General features: G+C 39.0%; 1 protein-coding gene across 1 annotated transcript in view; it reads left to right on the forward strand.

Annotated features, from left to right (window-relative positions):
* C7 (complement C7) overlaps positions 1-16,819 on the forward strand; it is a 153,404-nt gene that overhangs the window by 38,348 nt on the left and 98,237 nt on the right. The window contains exons 7-8 of the mRNA XM_053700428.1: positions 8,084-8,221; positions 15,351-15,594. Coding sequence (XP_053556403.1) covers positions 8,084-8,221; positions 15,351-15,594 — 382 coding nt within the window. The remainder of the gene's footprint in view (positions 1-8,083; positions 8,222-15,350; positions 15,595-16,819) is intronic.

Below are 16,819 nucleotides of genomic sequence, written 5' to 3' on the forward strand. Positions count from 1 at the left end.
GTTAAGTGCTTGGGGAGGGGAAAAGAGGAAAAAAAAAAAGGAGGAAAAATACAACCTATAATTTACAGATAACATTGATATCACCCTGAAAGCATACTATTGTATGATCTCATTTCTTAATTCTTATCTAAGGGTAAGATACAGTATTTTGAAACAACTAAACTCTGACATTCTCAGCTAAAGCATTCCGCCCCAGCTATCTGAAATAAGGTGTAATTTAACTCTTAATTAAGAGCACGTATCTATGTCCCTATCTTATTGCTACTAGTTAAGAAGGTATCAAATTATCTCTATACCTGTTCTGTTATACCCAATACATTTAACCCAAAGTGGATTTACAAATGCACTCCATCACTATATATCTACTTCTTTGAGTACTGCTTACATAGGGATTTCTTGGTTTGATTTGTATATGAAAAATGCTAAGAACTTAGCTGCAATATAAGTAAGGGGTGAGCTGGAACCTACATCTTAGAACTGGTTGTAACTTAATTTTTTTAATTAAAAGGGTGTTTCTGTGTCCCTATACTATTGTTGCTAGCTAGGAAAGCATTGGAGTATCTTTTCACTTGTTTGGATATATCCACTATATTTGTATTGGAGGGGATTCGCAGGTGCACCCTGTTATTAACTGTCTACTTCTTTAAGTACGTTTGATCTGTATATGGAAACGGCTAAGTAATTAGCCATAACATAAGCAAGGGGTTAGCTGGAACTTATATTTTAGATAAGCCCCCTTTTAAGTAAAACTTTTTGGGCCCTTGGCTGGTGTGGGGACTCTCTTACATAGGAATTTACACCCCACTAAATTAAGGATTTTTTTTTCTCTCCTTTTCCTCCCCTCCCTCACTTCTCCCACCCCTCCTATCCTCACATTCTCACCCCCCCCCTCACTTTCACTTCCTCACCCTTCCCCTCACGGAATTTATTGAACACTTATTTTCTTTCCTTTTTCTGAATACGGCACAAGTGGATCACTACTTAGGCTATTTGCACAATATATGGATAAATTTCTTCACAGTCACTCCCGGACTCCCCCACCAGCCATGACAGCAAAACCAAGAGAGAAAAGGAATAAAAACATTATAGAGGCAGCTGCCGAGACACAGTTAACTCCTGTTAATACTCCATTTACTAATGAAACCTTCAACATGCAGGCCCTAGTATCAAATATCGCGGAAGCCCTAAACCCTAAATTTGATGCCCTTAGGGCAGAGATTAAACAAGAGATCTCACTGTTGTCCCAAGAATTGAGACATTTCACTAGTAGAATTAACGAAGTAGAACAAAGGGTGTCTGATCTCGAGGACCTTACTGTCATTCATAGTACAAGCATAGAATCTACTGTAGCCACCTTGTCCAAAATGCAAAGCAAAATCGAAGATATAGAAAACATGGCCAGAAGAAATAATATCCGCATTATTGGGGTACCTGAAGCAAAACAACCTGAGAATCTAAACTCATTTATCTCAGATACCCTAGTACAGCTACTTAAAATCCCCTCCAGCCATCCTCAAATAGTGGTAGAAAGGGTTCATAGAATAGGGAAGCAACAGGTTGACAACAGAGGTAACACTAGACCCAGGCCAGTAATAGCCAAACTACTTAACTTTAACGACAAAGTCACCCTTCTCCAACACTTTCGCAAGAATCAGCCTATAATGTTTAAAGAGAGCAGGATTCTCCTATTTCAGGACTACTCTGTAGAAACATCACTTAAGAGGAGAAATCTAGCCCCAATTTGTTCCAAATTTATCCAGCAGGGGTACCAGGCTCTAATTAACTACCCTGCTAAACTTAAGGTTTTTGTTAAGGGAGAAGTTTTTATGTTTGAAAATGCGCAAGACGCAGAAAAATTATTGAGTCAGTTAAATGTCAGTGAGTAAACTGAATGGGTACCAAGGATTCATTGTACCTGGTTATTATTTTATTTTTATTTTTTTTTTTTTTTTTTTTCTTTAGTGAAGAATGGAAAGGGAAATAGTTGAGAATAATAAGGATTGGATAAGGAAGGGGAACGTTGTTCCCTTTTTTTTTTTTTCTCTCTCTTTCTCTCTTCCTTTCTCCCTCCCCCTGTTTTGTTGGTTTGTTTATTCCCTCCCCCTTGCCTCCCACACCAATCTCACTTATCTACCCATTGAAATAAATGGTCAGTTTTAAAATAGTATCCTGGAACGTAGGAGGTATTACCACCCCTATAAAGAGGAAATTAATTATTACCCAATTAAAGAAACTGAATACGGATATAGCTTTCCTCCAGGAAACGCACCTCAATTTAGAGGAAAGTTCGAAACTAAAGACATCATGGGTTAAGGAGATATTTGCTGCGCCGGGACAGGGGAGAAAGAGAGGGGTAGCCATTTTAGTGGGGAAAAGGATTAATGCAGAAATACTGTATGTTGGAGTGGATCCGGAGGGGAGATCAGTGATTATAAAAATAAAGATTAGTAATCGTGTGTACACACTATGTAACGTATATGCACCTAATACTCTTGACCCAGAATTCTGGAACCAATTGCAGACTGAGATACTCTCTAAACTAGAAGGTAACCTTATTCTTGCAGGAGACTTTAATATGGCTCCACAGTGCCCACTTGATAGGCTGAGACAAAATACAAAACAAAAAAAGCATAAAAAAGATAATTTGGAAGCTAAACTACTCACGAAGCTGATGCAAAACCTGGGCATTAGGGACATATGGAGGATGCAAAATCCTGATGTTAGAGAGTATACCTGCTTATCCAAAGCTCATAAAACGTTATCAAGAATCGACTTCTTTCTGATTGATGAAAGATTGTGTACATATGAGATTAAGACAAAAATACTCCCTATATGTTTGTCTGATCATGGGCCGATCATCCTAGACCTCCAGGATAAGCAGCATAAATTTAAGTCAAATCGTTTTTTCTTCCCTTCCTACTTAGCGTCTGATATGAAATTTAAGAACTGGCTCAGAGTTAAGTTTAATGAGTATGCCCTCCGTAATTCAGAATATAGAGATCGTCCTGCTATATTCTGGGAGGCAGCAAAGGCTGTGTTGAGAGGCGAAATTATAGCTTATCTGGCTATATTAAATAGAAAAATGCAACAAAGAGAAAAGGAGTTAACAAATGCAATAACAAATGCATATAATCGATTCCTCCTTGACCAAAACTCAGTTAACTGGGATAAATATAATAGTGCAAAAAGCAATAAAGATGCTTTTTTACTATATAGAGAAACCCAGAAAGAATTGAAATTACAATCTAAATTATACAAATATGGTAATAAATCTGGGAAATTATTAGCTAAACTGGTTAAAAGCGAAAAAAAAACCCCGTTAATTGAGAAATTAGTTGTAGGTGAGAATGTAATACTTAAATACGAGGAAATTGCGGAAGAATTGAAAAAATACTATCAAGAATTGTACTCTTCTAGACCCTCTGACTTAGCTCAAGCGGAAGACTTCTGGAGTAAAATCCCAGTTCCTAAAATTTCTAGTGATATATCTGAAACTCTTAACGTTCAAATCACAGAGGAAGAAATTAAGAAAACTATCTCTGACCTTGCCCTTAACAAAGTCTCTGGGCCGGATGGGCTGCCTAATGAATTCTTTAAAATCTTATCCCCAGAAATATCAGTATACCTCTGTAAACTATACAACTCCATGTATATAGATGGAGAAGAGATGACGAAATCTTTTTCATCCTCCTACACAACTTTAATACTCAAAAGCGGGAAGGACCCAACTTTAAGGGAGTCATATAGGCCAATTGCTCTATTAAATTCCGACTACAAGATCTTTACATCAATTCTTGCCCAAAGGCTACAAAAAATATTAGGTGATATCATTCATAAAGATCAAGCCGGATTATTAAACTCTCGAAACTCCTCAGCAAAAATCAGAGAAATATTGGTAACATCAGAATACTTCTTCTGCGGGGGGGAAGGGGGGAGGAGGGGGGATAGAGCCCCGCCAGACCTAGCGGTTATTTCAGTTGACGCCGAGAAAGCCTTCGACTCTGTTCGATATGATCATCTTTTTTTCTCCTTAGAAAAGTTTGGGTTTACAGGAGGGTTCCTTGACTTTATTAAAAATTTATATAATCAGCCGTATACGAGTCTAATTGTAAATAATCTACTCTCCCCCCAAATTGTATTGGGCAGAGGAACTCGTCAGGGATGCCCCCTCTCCCCTCTCCTCTTCAACCTCTGTATTGAACCCTTGGCAATTGCGATTAGGCAACAACTTGAAGGCATTAAAATAGGGGAGTATGAAATAAAATTGGCTCTATATGCAGACGATATCCTTATATATTTATCAAACAGCAAAGTCAATCTCCCTAAATTATTACAAATTATAGGCCAATTTGGCTCCTTCTCGGGCTACAAAGTAAATACTACCAAGTCAGAACTATTCTGGCTTAGGAAAAATAACTCTTCCCCTAGCAATATTCCTTTTCGTCTAGTTAAAGATTCGTTTAAATATCTAGGTATCAATATCCCAAGTGAACCAAAAGATCTATATAAGTTTAACATTCTACCAGTCATCTCAATTTTTAGAGAAAAGCTTAGAAACTGGGAGAGTCTGCCACTCTCTATCTCTGGACGGATAGCATTATTTAAGATGGTTCTTTTCCCTAAATTGCTCTATGTCTTACAGAATACAGCAATAATGCTCCTAGATAGAGATATACGATTAATAAATAGTATGCTCAGAAGATTTATCTGGCAAAAAGCTAGACCTAGGATTTCCTTGAATAAGTTGTCATCTGCTAAAGTTTATGGAGGCTTTGCCTTGCTAGACATAAGGTTGTATAACTTGGCTTTCCTAGCGCGAATTGCAGCCGACTGGATCTTCTCCAAGGATTACGTGTTGAATAATAACTTGGAAGAGAAAATTTGCTATCCATACCTACCAACAGCCCTGCTACACTGTGAACCTAAAGACTATCCAGTGAATATTAGATCACTTAAAATGTTCCTTAACCCCTTGAGGGCCTGGAGAAGAATCGGAAAGCTTATAGATATAAACTGTCAGGTCTCACAATACCTACCTCTAATAGGCAACCCCAAATTTCAGGCAGGCTTAGATTCACCTGTGATTAAAAACTGGTACACATCGGGATTGGACAAACCTATATATTTTGTGGATCAAGAAAGAAAATGTATTAAATCCTTTGATGAACTCAAAAACAATTTCAATCTCTCCAACAAGGAGTTCTTTGCATATTTACATACAAGGCATTATATTATAGATATGATGCGGATATCTAAATGGCAATGGGACTTAGGTAGTTTAGAGGACTGGCTTACATTAGTTAAGAACGGGCTGATGTCTATCACCCCATGTTACCACTTATTGGGAGTTGGCAAAGGGAAACACCTTCTTGAAAAATTAGCGCAGGATTGGAACCTAGACTTGGCGCAGGATTATATCGATAGTCAATTTATAAAAACCTCTATTGGCAGAGTGTCTCAGGCTACAATTTCTGCCACCTGGAGGGAGGCTCATTTAAAACTTATACATAGATACTATTATACCCCTGAAAAAGCATTTAAGCTTAAGAATTCAAACTTTGACAAGTGTCCCAAATGCTCCAGGATGGCTGCAGATCTGAAACATATGATCTGGGACTGTCCACTGATTAGACAGTGTTGGTATAAAATAGAATTCTGGGCAAAGACGTCACTTAAAATCTCTCCTCTGGATCTCTCTCTAACCCAGGTCATATTCTGCTTAAATAATCAAGAAGAGTATAGGTCCAATGGGAATTTAATTATTTCAATTATTTTAGCAGTTAGATACTTAATTTTTAAAAAGTGGAAGTCAAGAAATTTGCCGACAGTATCAGAAATTAAGAACTTTCTTAAGAAACAATGTATTCTAGAGCAGCGAGATACTAACATTGATAAGGAATCTGACATTAAGCTTTTTTTTAAAAAATGGGCACCATTCATCAAATCACTTACAGAGACAGAAATTGATCAAATAATATTCCCCTTCCAAAACTCAGAGATGGTACTTTTGGGAATATGGTAAAGGAAGATGTATTCTGATTTCTCCCCTTCTCCTGTGTGAGGTGTGGGGGGCTCTTCCCTTTCCCCCCCCCCTTTTTTTTTTTTTTTCTTGTGGTTCTTGTATGGTTGTTCAGGGAAAACAACAAGGGTGGGGAAAAAAAAAAAAGGGGAAAAATATATTCCAACAGGGAAACATTTATGGATTGTCTATTGATGTTTAATGTTAATGGTTTGTCTATTTTTTTTTCTTCCTTGAAATTATATGAAAATGTATAAACCTGTTGAAATGTAATAAAAATTTATTTAAAATTACATGCTCTATCTGAATCATGAAAGTTTAGTTTTGACTAGACTATTCCTTTAAATCCTTAAGCCCATACAAATCAGAGTGCTCTGCTTGCAGAGTATAGTATCTTACAATATATTGTTATATACATGTGTTTTTCTATTAGGGTAAAATATGTTTTTGCATATTTTAACACAATCTCCCTACCTTTACCTTTGCAAAAAAAAACAAAAAAGCAGCAAGATCTGCAGGTGGGAATGTTTACAAAATAGGCCAGACCTGGAGTAGACGGATCAGCAATGCACATAGGGGCCTATTTAAGAAGGTGCGAGCGGACATGATATGATATTATGGATCATGTCCGCTGCACAACGATAAATGCTGACAGCATACGTTGTCGGCATTTATCATTGCACCAGCAGTTTTTGTGAACTGCTGGTGGAATGCCGAATACTGCCGCTAGCAGGGGGTGTCAATCAACCCGATCGTATTGGATCAGATTGATTTCCGGTGATGTCTGTCCGCCGCCTCATAGCAGGTGGACAGATTATGGAGCAGCGGTCTTTAGACCGCTGCTTTATAACTTGTGTTTCTGGCGAGTCTGAAGGTTTGCCAGAAACATGGGGCATAAATAGGCCCCATAGAACGCTCCTGTTCAGCCTAATAACAGGGGCGGCAAAGCATTGAAGGGTTGTAGTGATAAGATTACATGCTTTAACATGTAAAATTACACTGCACAGCGTTTTTAGCATGTGCAGTGTAATTTTATTACAATTTCTACAGTGCACATTAAATTGTTTTTTCCCTGCACAATTTAAATTCAAATTTAGATTTTTTTATAAAATACAATTTTTGCAATAGCAATTAGCGTTCCAAAAATTAACCAGGGATCAGATCTCTGGTTAATTTTCTAAATGTGCCCAAAATGCCCTCAAAATAGAGGGAATTATAGTTTTTAATTAAAAAAATCTAGCATTTTTTTTAATAAGAAAAAAAAATGCACTAGGCAATTGTGGGGCTTTAAAATTTGTGGGAGTGCTTTTACATTGTGGCCTATGGGAACTGTGTGTTCCCATAGACCACAATGTAAATATATATGCTTAAATACATGTGTATTTATGTGTTAACATGTGTAAATACACATATTAACACATGACTATATATGTATATATTTAAAAATGCTGCCCATCGCTGCGCTACTTACCCCCTTTCCTGCTCGAGGTTCTGATGCCGTCTCTGAACGAGAATCCCATAGGAGCCTATGGAATTGCCCTCTCGTGAACACAATGCTTCCTAGCAATGCAAATGTGATCTTGCGTTCGCATTGCGATTTACTTGTAATACCACATTATCGTGCGCTGGTATTACAAAGTAGAGCGCTAACATCGCTTGCATGCAAGCGATATTTAGCGATCCAATTGTAATCTAGCCCATAGAGTTGCAGGGTTAATATTACATGCTCTAACAAATTAAATCATGTAACATTTTTTAACAATAATATTAAAGCCATGGATAATGTGGCTATGAAGAAAATGCCATACGAGTTGCTGTTTGAGCAGATTGAACCTGCCAATGTGTTTCATATAAAAACTAATGCATCTCCCTCTTGAATGTTTTTAAGGTCTTCATTCTGATTACACAAATAGAAACATTTGTTTTGGCTGAGGAGAAATAATTCAGTTATTGCGTGAATAATGCCTGTTCATGTTTGCTGAAAAAAAATGATTTTTTTTTTTTATAAAGTGCTGCAAGAAGATTTTCCTTCTTACTAAAAAAACCCCTCTTTCTTTGTTACAGGTAGCAGCAAAGAATGATTTTAGTTATGACTTCTACAATAGCAGCTGGAGTTATAAAAGAAACACAGAAATGCGTGTAACAAGTAACTATGGAGAAAGAGCCAATAACCCGACATCATATGAAGAGAACAAGAAAACGGTAAGTCCCCTAAGGAAAGGTACCTTACCATGAAAATGATTTTTTTTCTACCATAGAGCACCTTCCGTTTAGCTGGCTCCGCTGTTTTGATTGATTTTGGTTTGATTTTTAAATGATTGCAGTGGGCGGGGCTAATACATGCCTGCATTTCTAGATAAACTCCCACTTGAGCTATTTTTTTCTATATTCATCTTTCTTATCTTTCTTTTAATAAGCTTTTCTAACTGACAAACACATGATTTCTCATACTGACTCCCATTATTAGAACATATTTATGCACTCTCTGTTCCATTCTTTAGAATGACATACAAGTCAAAGTTAAACATTCATTATTCAGATAGAAAATGCAATAATAAAAAAACACTTTCCATTTTACTTCCATTATCAAATGCACTTTGTACTCTTGGTATCCTTTGTTAAAAGTCATACAAAGTCATACACAATACTTATAACATGACAGATAGATAAACAGATGGACAGACAGATAGATAAATAGATAGATAGTAGATGATAGATAGACAGACAGCCCGACAGAGAGAAAGAAAGAAAGAAAGAAAGAAAGATAAAGTACAGTATATTGTGACAGAAAGCCTAGTTTGGTACTAGAAATAAGGTGAAATAAGGTACACACACACACATTCTATACAAAAATTAAAAAATGTCTGCTATTTCTTTCTAGTCCGGACCTGTTCTATTACAAAAGATATTTATAACACACACACATATACACACAGACACACACACACACACATATACTGTGACCTGGGATCTTGGAAACACACAGTCCTCAAAGCTGGAAACACCACACAAGGTTGTAGCTTTATAAAATACAGTCTGTTTATTATCAGGTCTGGCAAAAAACAGGCAAAATAAACATAAACAAAACAAAAGAGGCTTGCTCCACTGAGCACTTACTAACAAGTACAACTGTCTGCACTAAGTAGCTTTTCACAAAAGTAATATTGCACAGACCTTTCAAACTTTGTCTTTTAGAGATAATTCCTCTCAGTCTCTCAGGAGAGTGTTTGCAGTTTTCCTTTACTGCTGGCAAATCTACCTCTCAAACCCTGACTAGGGATTTTATTAGCACCTGCTGTCAATTACCACATGCAGGTGAGTAGCTAGCTGAGTCAGACAGAATTCCTGGACTGGACTTTTTGACATAATGTGCTACCTGCAAACTGCGGGGTGGAGCACTGGCCCACCCTACTCTCCAAATACTCCACCCCAGGGACGCAGAAATAAATCACATATTTTCTCTATGTGGCAAACAAACATAACAATTCTCCCTGGGGTTGTCAGACCATACCCCGCACTGCAGCACTTTTGAGGGAATATAGACACCTTCCATTACTATGCCTTGGGTTCTGTCACACATCCTCCCCGCCAGCTCAGACCTAGTGGGGTGAGCGACCATGGCCAAAAGCGTATGCATACGTGAAAGGCTATCAGCATTACCCTGTTTACTTCCTGCCCTGTGTTCTACTGAGAAGAGATAGGGTTGCAAACTAAGGAACCAGCGTGTAACTCTACTATTATTATCCTTATTTTGACTCATCCATTTGAGAGGTGCATGATCAGTAACTAGTCTAAATTTTCTGCCCAACAAATAATATTTGAGAGTTTCAACAGCCCATTTAATTGCTAGACACTCACAATAGTTCTTTTCTCTAGGTTGAATTTTACGGCTCAGGTATAGTATTGGGTGCTCTTCACTTTGACTTTCCTGGGAAAGCACTGCTCCAAGCCCTACATCAGAGGCATCCGTCTGTAAAACAAACTCCTTTGAAAAATCAGGGGTGACTAACACTGGTTGTCTACAGATGACTTCCTTGAGATTTTGAAATGCCTGTTCAGCTTCAGAGGACCATTTCACTATTACTCAAGCTTTTGCTTTAGTGAGGTCAGTTAAAGGACCCGCTATAGTAGCAAAGTTGGAGATAAACCTTCTGTAGTAGCCAACAAGCCCAAGAAATGTTCTGACCTGTTTCTTCGTCATAGGTCGTGGCCAATTCCTTATGGCTTCAACTTTAGCAAGTTGTGGCTTTACTATTCCTCTTCCAATGGAATAGCCAAGATACTTGGCCTCCTCCAAGCCAATGGTACATTTACTCGGATTTGCTGTCAGACCGGCATTTCTTATGGAATTAAGGACAGCTTGCACTTTTGGCAAGTGAGACTCCCAATCTTCGCTATGTATGACCACGTCATCTAAGTAAGCTGCAGCATAATGAGCATGTGGCCTTAAGATCTGGTCCATCATTCTTTGAAATGTTGCTGGAGCACCATGTAGGCCAAAAGGTAACACCTTGTATTGGAAGAGCCCATCTGGAGTAGAGAAGGCAGTCTTTTCCTTTGCCCATCCTGTAAGCGGCACTTGCCAATAACCCTTGGTCAAATCCAATGTGGTAAGGTACCTGGCTCTCCCGAGTCTCTCCACAAGTTCATCAACCCTTGGCATGGGGTATGCATCAAACTTGGATATTGCATTCAGCTTCCGGTAATCATTACAAAACCTGATTGTGCCATCAGGCTTTGGTACAAGCACAATTGGGCTACTCCAGTCACTTTGGGATTCTTCAATTACCCCAAGGTCCATCATTTTCTTTACTTCCAATTTGATTGCTTCCCTCCGGGCTTCAGGTATTCTATATGGCTTTAGATTTATCCTTTTTCCCGGTTCAGTGACAATGTCATGCTCTATTATCGTAGTTCTTCCTGGGACTGAGGAGAAAACATCTTTATTTAATCTGATGAAGTCTGTTACCTCCCTCTTCTGGTGGATAGTCAGGGTTTCTGAGATATTGACTACGGGTTCATGCTCCTCCATTGTAGGGAGGTTTGCTGTTTTTATAGCCGCAAGTGTTTCTCTTTCTTTCCACGGTTTAAGTAAATTCACATGGTAAATCTGTACCTCCTTTCGCCTCCCAGGCTGTCTTACTTTGTAATTTACTTCCCCCACTCTGTCAATGACTTCATATGGCCCATGCCATGTTGCCAAAAAATTGTTCTCTACAGTGGGAACCAGGACTAGTACTCTGTCTCCTGGATTAAACACACGAACCCTGGCATTTCTATTATAGCTCTTCTGCTGGTGCTGTTGGGCATTTTCCATGTGTTCTCTAACTATGGGCATAATGGCTGTCATCCGATCCTGCATCTGAGTTATATGTTCAATCACACTTCTGTGAGGGGTTGACTCCTGTTCCCAAGTCTCCTTAGCTATGTCTAGCAGCCCTCTGGGGTGTCTTCCATACAAAAGTTCAAAGGGCGAAAACCCAGTAGAAGCTTGAGGGACCTCTCGGATGGAAAACATTAAATAAGGCAAAAGGAAATCCCAGTTTTTTCCATCTTTATCAATTACTTTTTTGAGCATAGCCTTTAGTGTTTTATTAAATCGCTCTACCAGACCATCAGTTTGTGGGTGATATACGGATGTTTTCAGATGCTTTATATGAAGAAGATTACACAACTCCTTTGTAATTCTCGACATAAATGGAGTGCCTTGGTCTGTTAATATTTCTTTGGGAATCCCAACACGGCTGAACATTAACATTAACTCCTTAGCAATTGCTTTTGCTGAAGTAGTACGCATGGGTATTGCCTCAGGGTAACGTGTAGCATAGTCTACTATTACCAATATATACTGGTGCCCCCTTGCAGACTTTACAAGAGGACCCACAAAATCCATACCAATGCGTTCAAATGGGACCTCAATTATGGGTAAGGGCACCAAGGGGCTACGGTATGCTGTAAGAGGGGCAGTTAATTGGCATTCAGGACAAGAAGAACAATAATTTGTGATAGATGCCATTACACCTGGCCAATAAAACCTCCTAAGAATTCTCTCTCTGGTTTTTTCAATCCCCAAGTGCCCCCCAAGTATGTGGCTATGTGCCAGATTTAATACAGTGTGTCGATATGCCTGGGGTACTAACAGCTGTTTGACAGACTCCTTTTTCCCAACTCTGTACAATAAATCATGTTCCACTTCAAAGTATGGATAGGTGAGTGCTTTATCAGTATTAATGGGGGTGCCATTTCTTATGGAAATATAGTTTCTAGCCGCAGCTAAAGTTGGATCCTCCCATTGTGCAGCCCTAAAGTTACTTGGGCTAACCTCTAGGTCAGTTATTTCTACATCAGGTTCAGATATATTAGATTGACCTGTATTATTCTGTTCAGTATTACCTCCAACTAGGGTTTCCATAGGGGTTGAGTGTTTCCCTCTAGCAGGAGTTATTTTGTCTAAGTCATCCCTCAATAAATCAGAAAAGGGAAAGTCACAAACAGCGCCCTCTACTGAATCCGGTGAATTTTCCTCAGCAGCATCCCATAGATTCAAAAAATGGGGAAAATCTCTGCCTATTATCATTTCATGGACTAATTTATCCACTAAACCAACTCTATGATTTATAGGGCCATTTTGAGTTTCAATAAGTACTTTAGCAGTTGGATACTTGTGTATGTCCCCATGGACACAAGCAATATCTAGGTTCTGGTAATTATCAATAGGAGTATTTCTCAACAGAGCCCTGTCTATGAGCGTTACCATGCTACCAGAGTCTAGCAAAGCTTTAATTTCATTTCCCTCCACCCTTACAGTGCACCAAGGGTGGCCATTTAAACAATCATTTTTGGTAATTACATATACTGAGCGAGAGTACAATGAATAATTGTCTCTCATATTGCCAACATTACATTCCATAGCAACATCATTCTCAGGGCAGTCCTTTGCAAAATGTCCATACTCTTTACATTGAAAACATTTAATATTAGCATTAGACAACATCTTTGAGGCTATTGTGGACCCTTCCTGCCTCACAAAACTCTTGTCCCTTGCTGTAATGTCCCTCGGGTTGTAAAAACCCATCTGCTCCTCCCAATACCCCCTTTTCCCTGGAACAGTCTTACCCAATTTACTGGGACTCTGGATCTTCGGGGTTCTAGGTCTTTCCTGGTTGGGGATTTGTAGAAACTCTCCGGCAGTCAAATAGCATTCCACCAGGGCAACTAGACCATCAGCAGTTTTAGGTTCACTCTGGCTGACCCACCGCCGCAGGGAAACAGGCAACCCTCGCAGGAACCGGTCCATCACGAGCTGTTCCACAATGTGACTAGCTGAGTTGACCTCTGGCTGTAGCCATTTCCTGGAAAGATGTATCAAGTCAAACATCTGTGACCGCACGGCTTTGTCTTGACTATAAGTCCAGGAGTGAAATCGCTGGGCCCTTACTGCTGTCGTTACTCCCAGGCGGGCCAAGATTTCTGTTTTTAGCTTTTTATAGTCACTGGCCTGCTCAGGCTCCAAATCATAATATGCCTTCTGAGGTTCTCCACTCAGAAATGGCGCAAGGAGACTTGCCCATTCAGACGCAGGCCACCCTTTTCTTTCGGCTGTCCTTTCAAAAGCCATCAGGTAAGCCTCCACATCATCTGTAGCCACCATCTTTTGCAAATAGTTACTCACTCTCAGAGTCTTAGAACTGTGTGGAATTTCTGCAGCACACCTGCCCAGTCTTTCAGATAGGCCTCGAATCTCCTGCTGCATGGTAAGTGTGATATTCTGCTGTTCCTCTCTTTGTGTTAATACCAGTTTTTGTAGCACTGCAATATTTTCTTGCTGGCTGGCAGTAGCTTGCTGCTGTGTGGCAGTGGCCTGTTGCTGTGAGGCCGTAGCCTGTAGTAAAGCCTTTACAACTTCCTCCATTTTAAGTGTGGTATTGTTTCCTTAACAGACTATCAGTGTGTTGCCCGCATTCTCCACCATATGTGACCTGGGATCTTGGAAACACACAGTCCTCAAAGCTGGAAACACCACACAAGGTTGTAGCTTTATAAAATACAGTCTGTTTATTATCAGGTCTGGCAAAAAACAGGCAAAATAAACATAAACAAAACAAAAGAGGCTTGCTCCACTGAGCACTTACTAACAAGTACAACTGTCTGCACTAAGTAGCTTTTCACAAAAGTAATATTGCACAGACCTTTCAAACTTTGTCCTTTAGAGATAATTCCTCTCAGTCTCTCAGGAGAGTGTTTGCAATTTTCCTTTACTGCTGGCAAATCTACCTCTCAAACCCTGACTAGGGATTTTATTAGCACCTGCTGTCAATTACCACATGCAGGTGAGTAGCTAGCTGAGTCAGACAGAATTCCTGGACTGGACTTTTTGACATAATGTGCTACCTGCAAACTGCGGGGTGGAGCACTGGCCCACCCTACTCTCCAAATACTCCACCCCAGGGACCCAGAAATAAATCACATATTTTCTCTATGTGGCAAACAAACATAACAATTCTCCCTGCGGTTGTCAGACCATACCCCGCACTGCAGCACTTTTGAGGGAATATAGACACCTTCCATTGCCTTGGGTTCTGTCACAATACATACACACACATATACACACAGACACACATACACACACACACACAGACACACACACAGACACACACATATACACACAGACACACACACACATACATACACACACAGACATACATATACATACACACACATATACACACAGACACACATACACACACAGACACACACATATACACACAGACACACACACATACATACACACACACACAAATATACACACAGACAGACACACATATACACATAGACACACACACACACACACATACACACACAGACACACATATACATACACACACATAAACACAAAGACACACACACATACATACACACATATATACACACAGACACACACATATACACACAGACAGACACACATATACACATAGACACACACATATAAACACACATACACACACACATATACACACAGACACACACACATACACCAACACACACACACACACACACACATATACACACAGACACACACACACAAATACACACAGACACACACACATATATACAGAAACACACACACACATACACACAAACATATATATTTGTTGTATGTTTTAACATTGATTACTGTACAGTCATCATATGATTTTTTTTGTAGAATAGCTTCTAATGTTGTCTTCATGTCTTGCAAAACAAAATCAAACTATAAATGTATATATTTCATATGCCAATATCAGTAGATTACCCAAAGCCCTTATTTGTCTAACTGTTTTTTCCCCTTCAGAATTATCAACTTATGGTTATAGAGAATTCTATAGAAGTGGCTCAGTTCATAAACAACAATCCTGAGTTTTTAACACTTGCTGAACCATTCTGGAAAGAACTTGCTAACCTGCCATCAGTATATGAATACAGCGCTTACAGGAAATTTATAGACAATTATGGAACCCACTTCCTGCAGAGTGGATCATTGGGAGGACATTACAAAGTTATTTTTTATTTGGATTCTCAAAAAATGAGCCAAAATGGTATAAATCTTTTATGTTATGTTATAGGTTTCAACAGAATACACATAACAGTTTGTAATAAAGAGCCACACTGTATTTTAAAAAGAAAAAAATAAATTTAGAAAGAATGCATTTCTATATAACACAGATAAGAGCTCCAAACTGCCTTCCATTTTGTACCATTATCATGGGCTGGGGGCGGGGAATATTTTGGCCTAGGCAAACAAGGCACTTGCCTAGGACGGTAGAATGGAGTGGGGCAGCATTTTTTGAGTCTCTGTAAGGAGCGGCAGGTGAAGTCAAATTACACCCCGACCAAAAAATATTATGGCAAAAACAGGGCTAAAACCAGAGGGAGGTTGGGGGGGGGGCGGTCAGAAACATTTTGAGTGCCTAAGCCAGCACAAAACCTAAATACACCACTGGCTGTAGGTTCTGTGCTGCTGTCTCACCGTCCCCCTCCCTTACCCTCTTTATAACAATCTAACCCTTGCCACAGGATGACCCCACTCTGCATTCAGATTCTGTCCCTGTACCAACCAGTTTTACCCATAGGCCAGCTACCACCAAACCCCACCCTGGCTTAACCACACAATCTGAGCATGCTGACTCTACTGCTGATCTGCACAGTCAGCCCCCTCTGCCATCCTAGTCCATTCTAACCTCCATACTCCTAGTTCCACAACCAGCTTTCCATCTATAGAGAGGTTTAACACACATGAATAGACCCAAAGACACTTCTTCACATTGATATATATGTAATATTTATACTTAAATATATATTTGTATATACATCTGCATACATAACTATACCTGAATATATTTATAGAGATGTAGATATATAGGTATTGATATATATATATTTTCTTCATATTTACAGTATATATATAGACATATGTATAGAAATAGAAATATTACATATATGTCTCTGTGAAGAACATTGTAATGTACAATATGCAAATCACGATTCAAGTTTAACCATGTAGGTATAACGCAATGACGCTTTGGTGCACTTGGAGTCAGTTATCTTAAGGTGCATTATTTTAATATTAAATATAAAAATAATGTAAAAAATATTAATAATAATTATCAAACAGGTTCTACAAAATCCCCCCCAAAAATCATCACTATGGTTTATTAGTCAGGGTCTAAAAGCTACTAACCCGGAGGGAAAAAGTTACTAGTCCACTCAATGTTAAAGTTAGGAAAAAGTCAAATATCTAAGTCATCCACTGCAATTTCAAGC

Source organism: Bombina bombina, chromosome 2, assembly GCF_027579735.1.
Source record: "Bombina bombina isolate aBomBom1 chromosome 2, aBomBom1.pri, whole genome shotgun sequence".
NCBI lineage: Eukaryota > Metazoa > Chordata > Amphibia > Anura > Bombinatoridae > Bombina > Bombina bombina.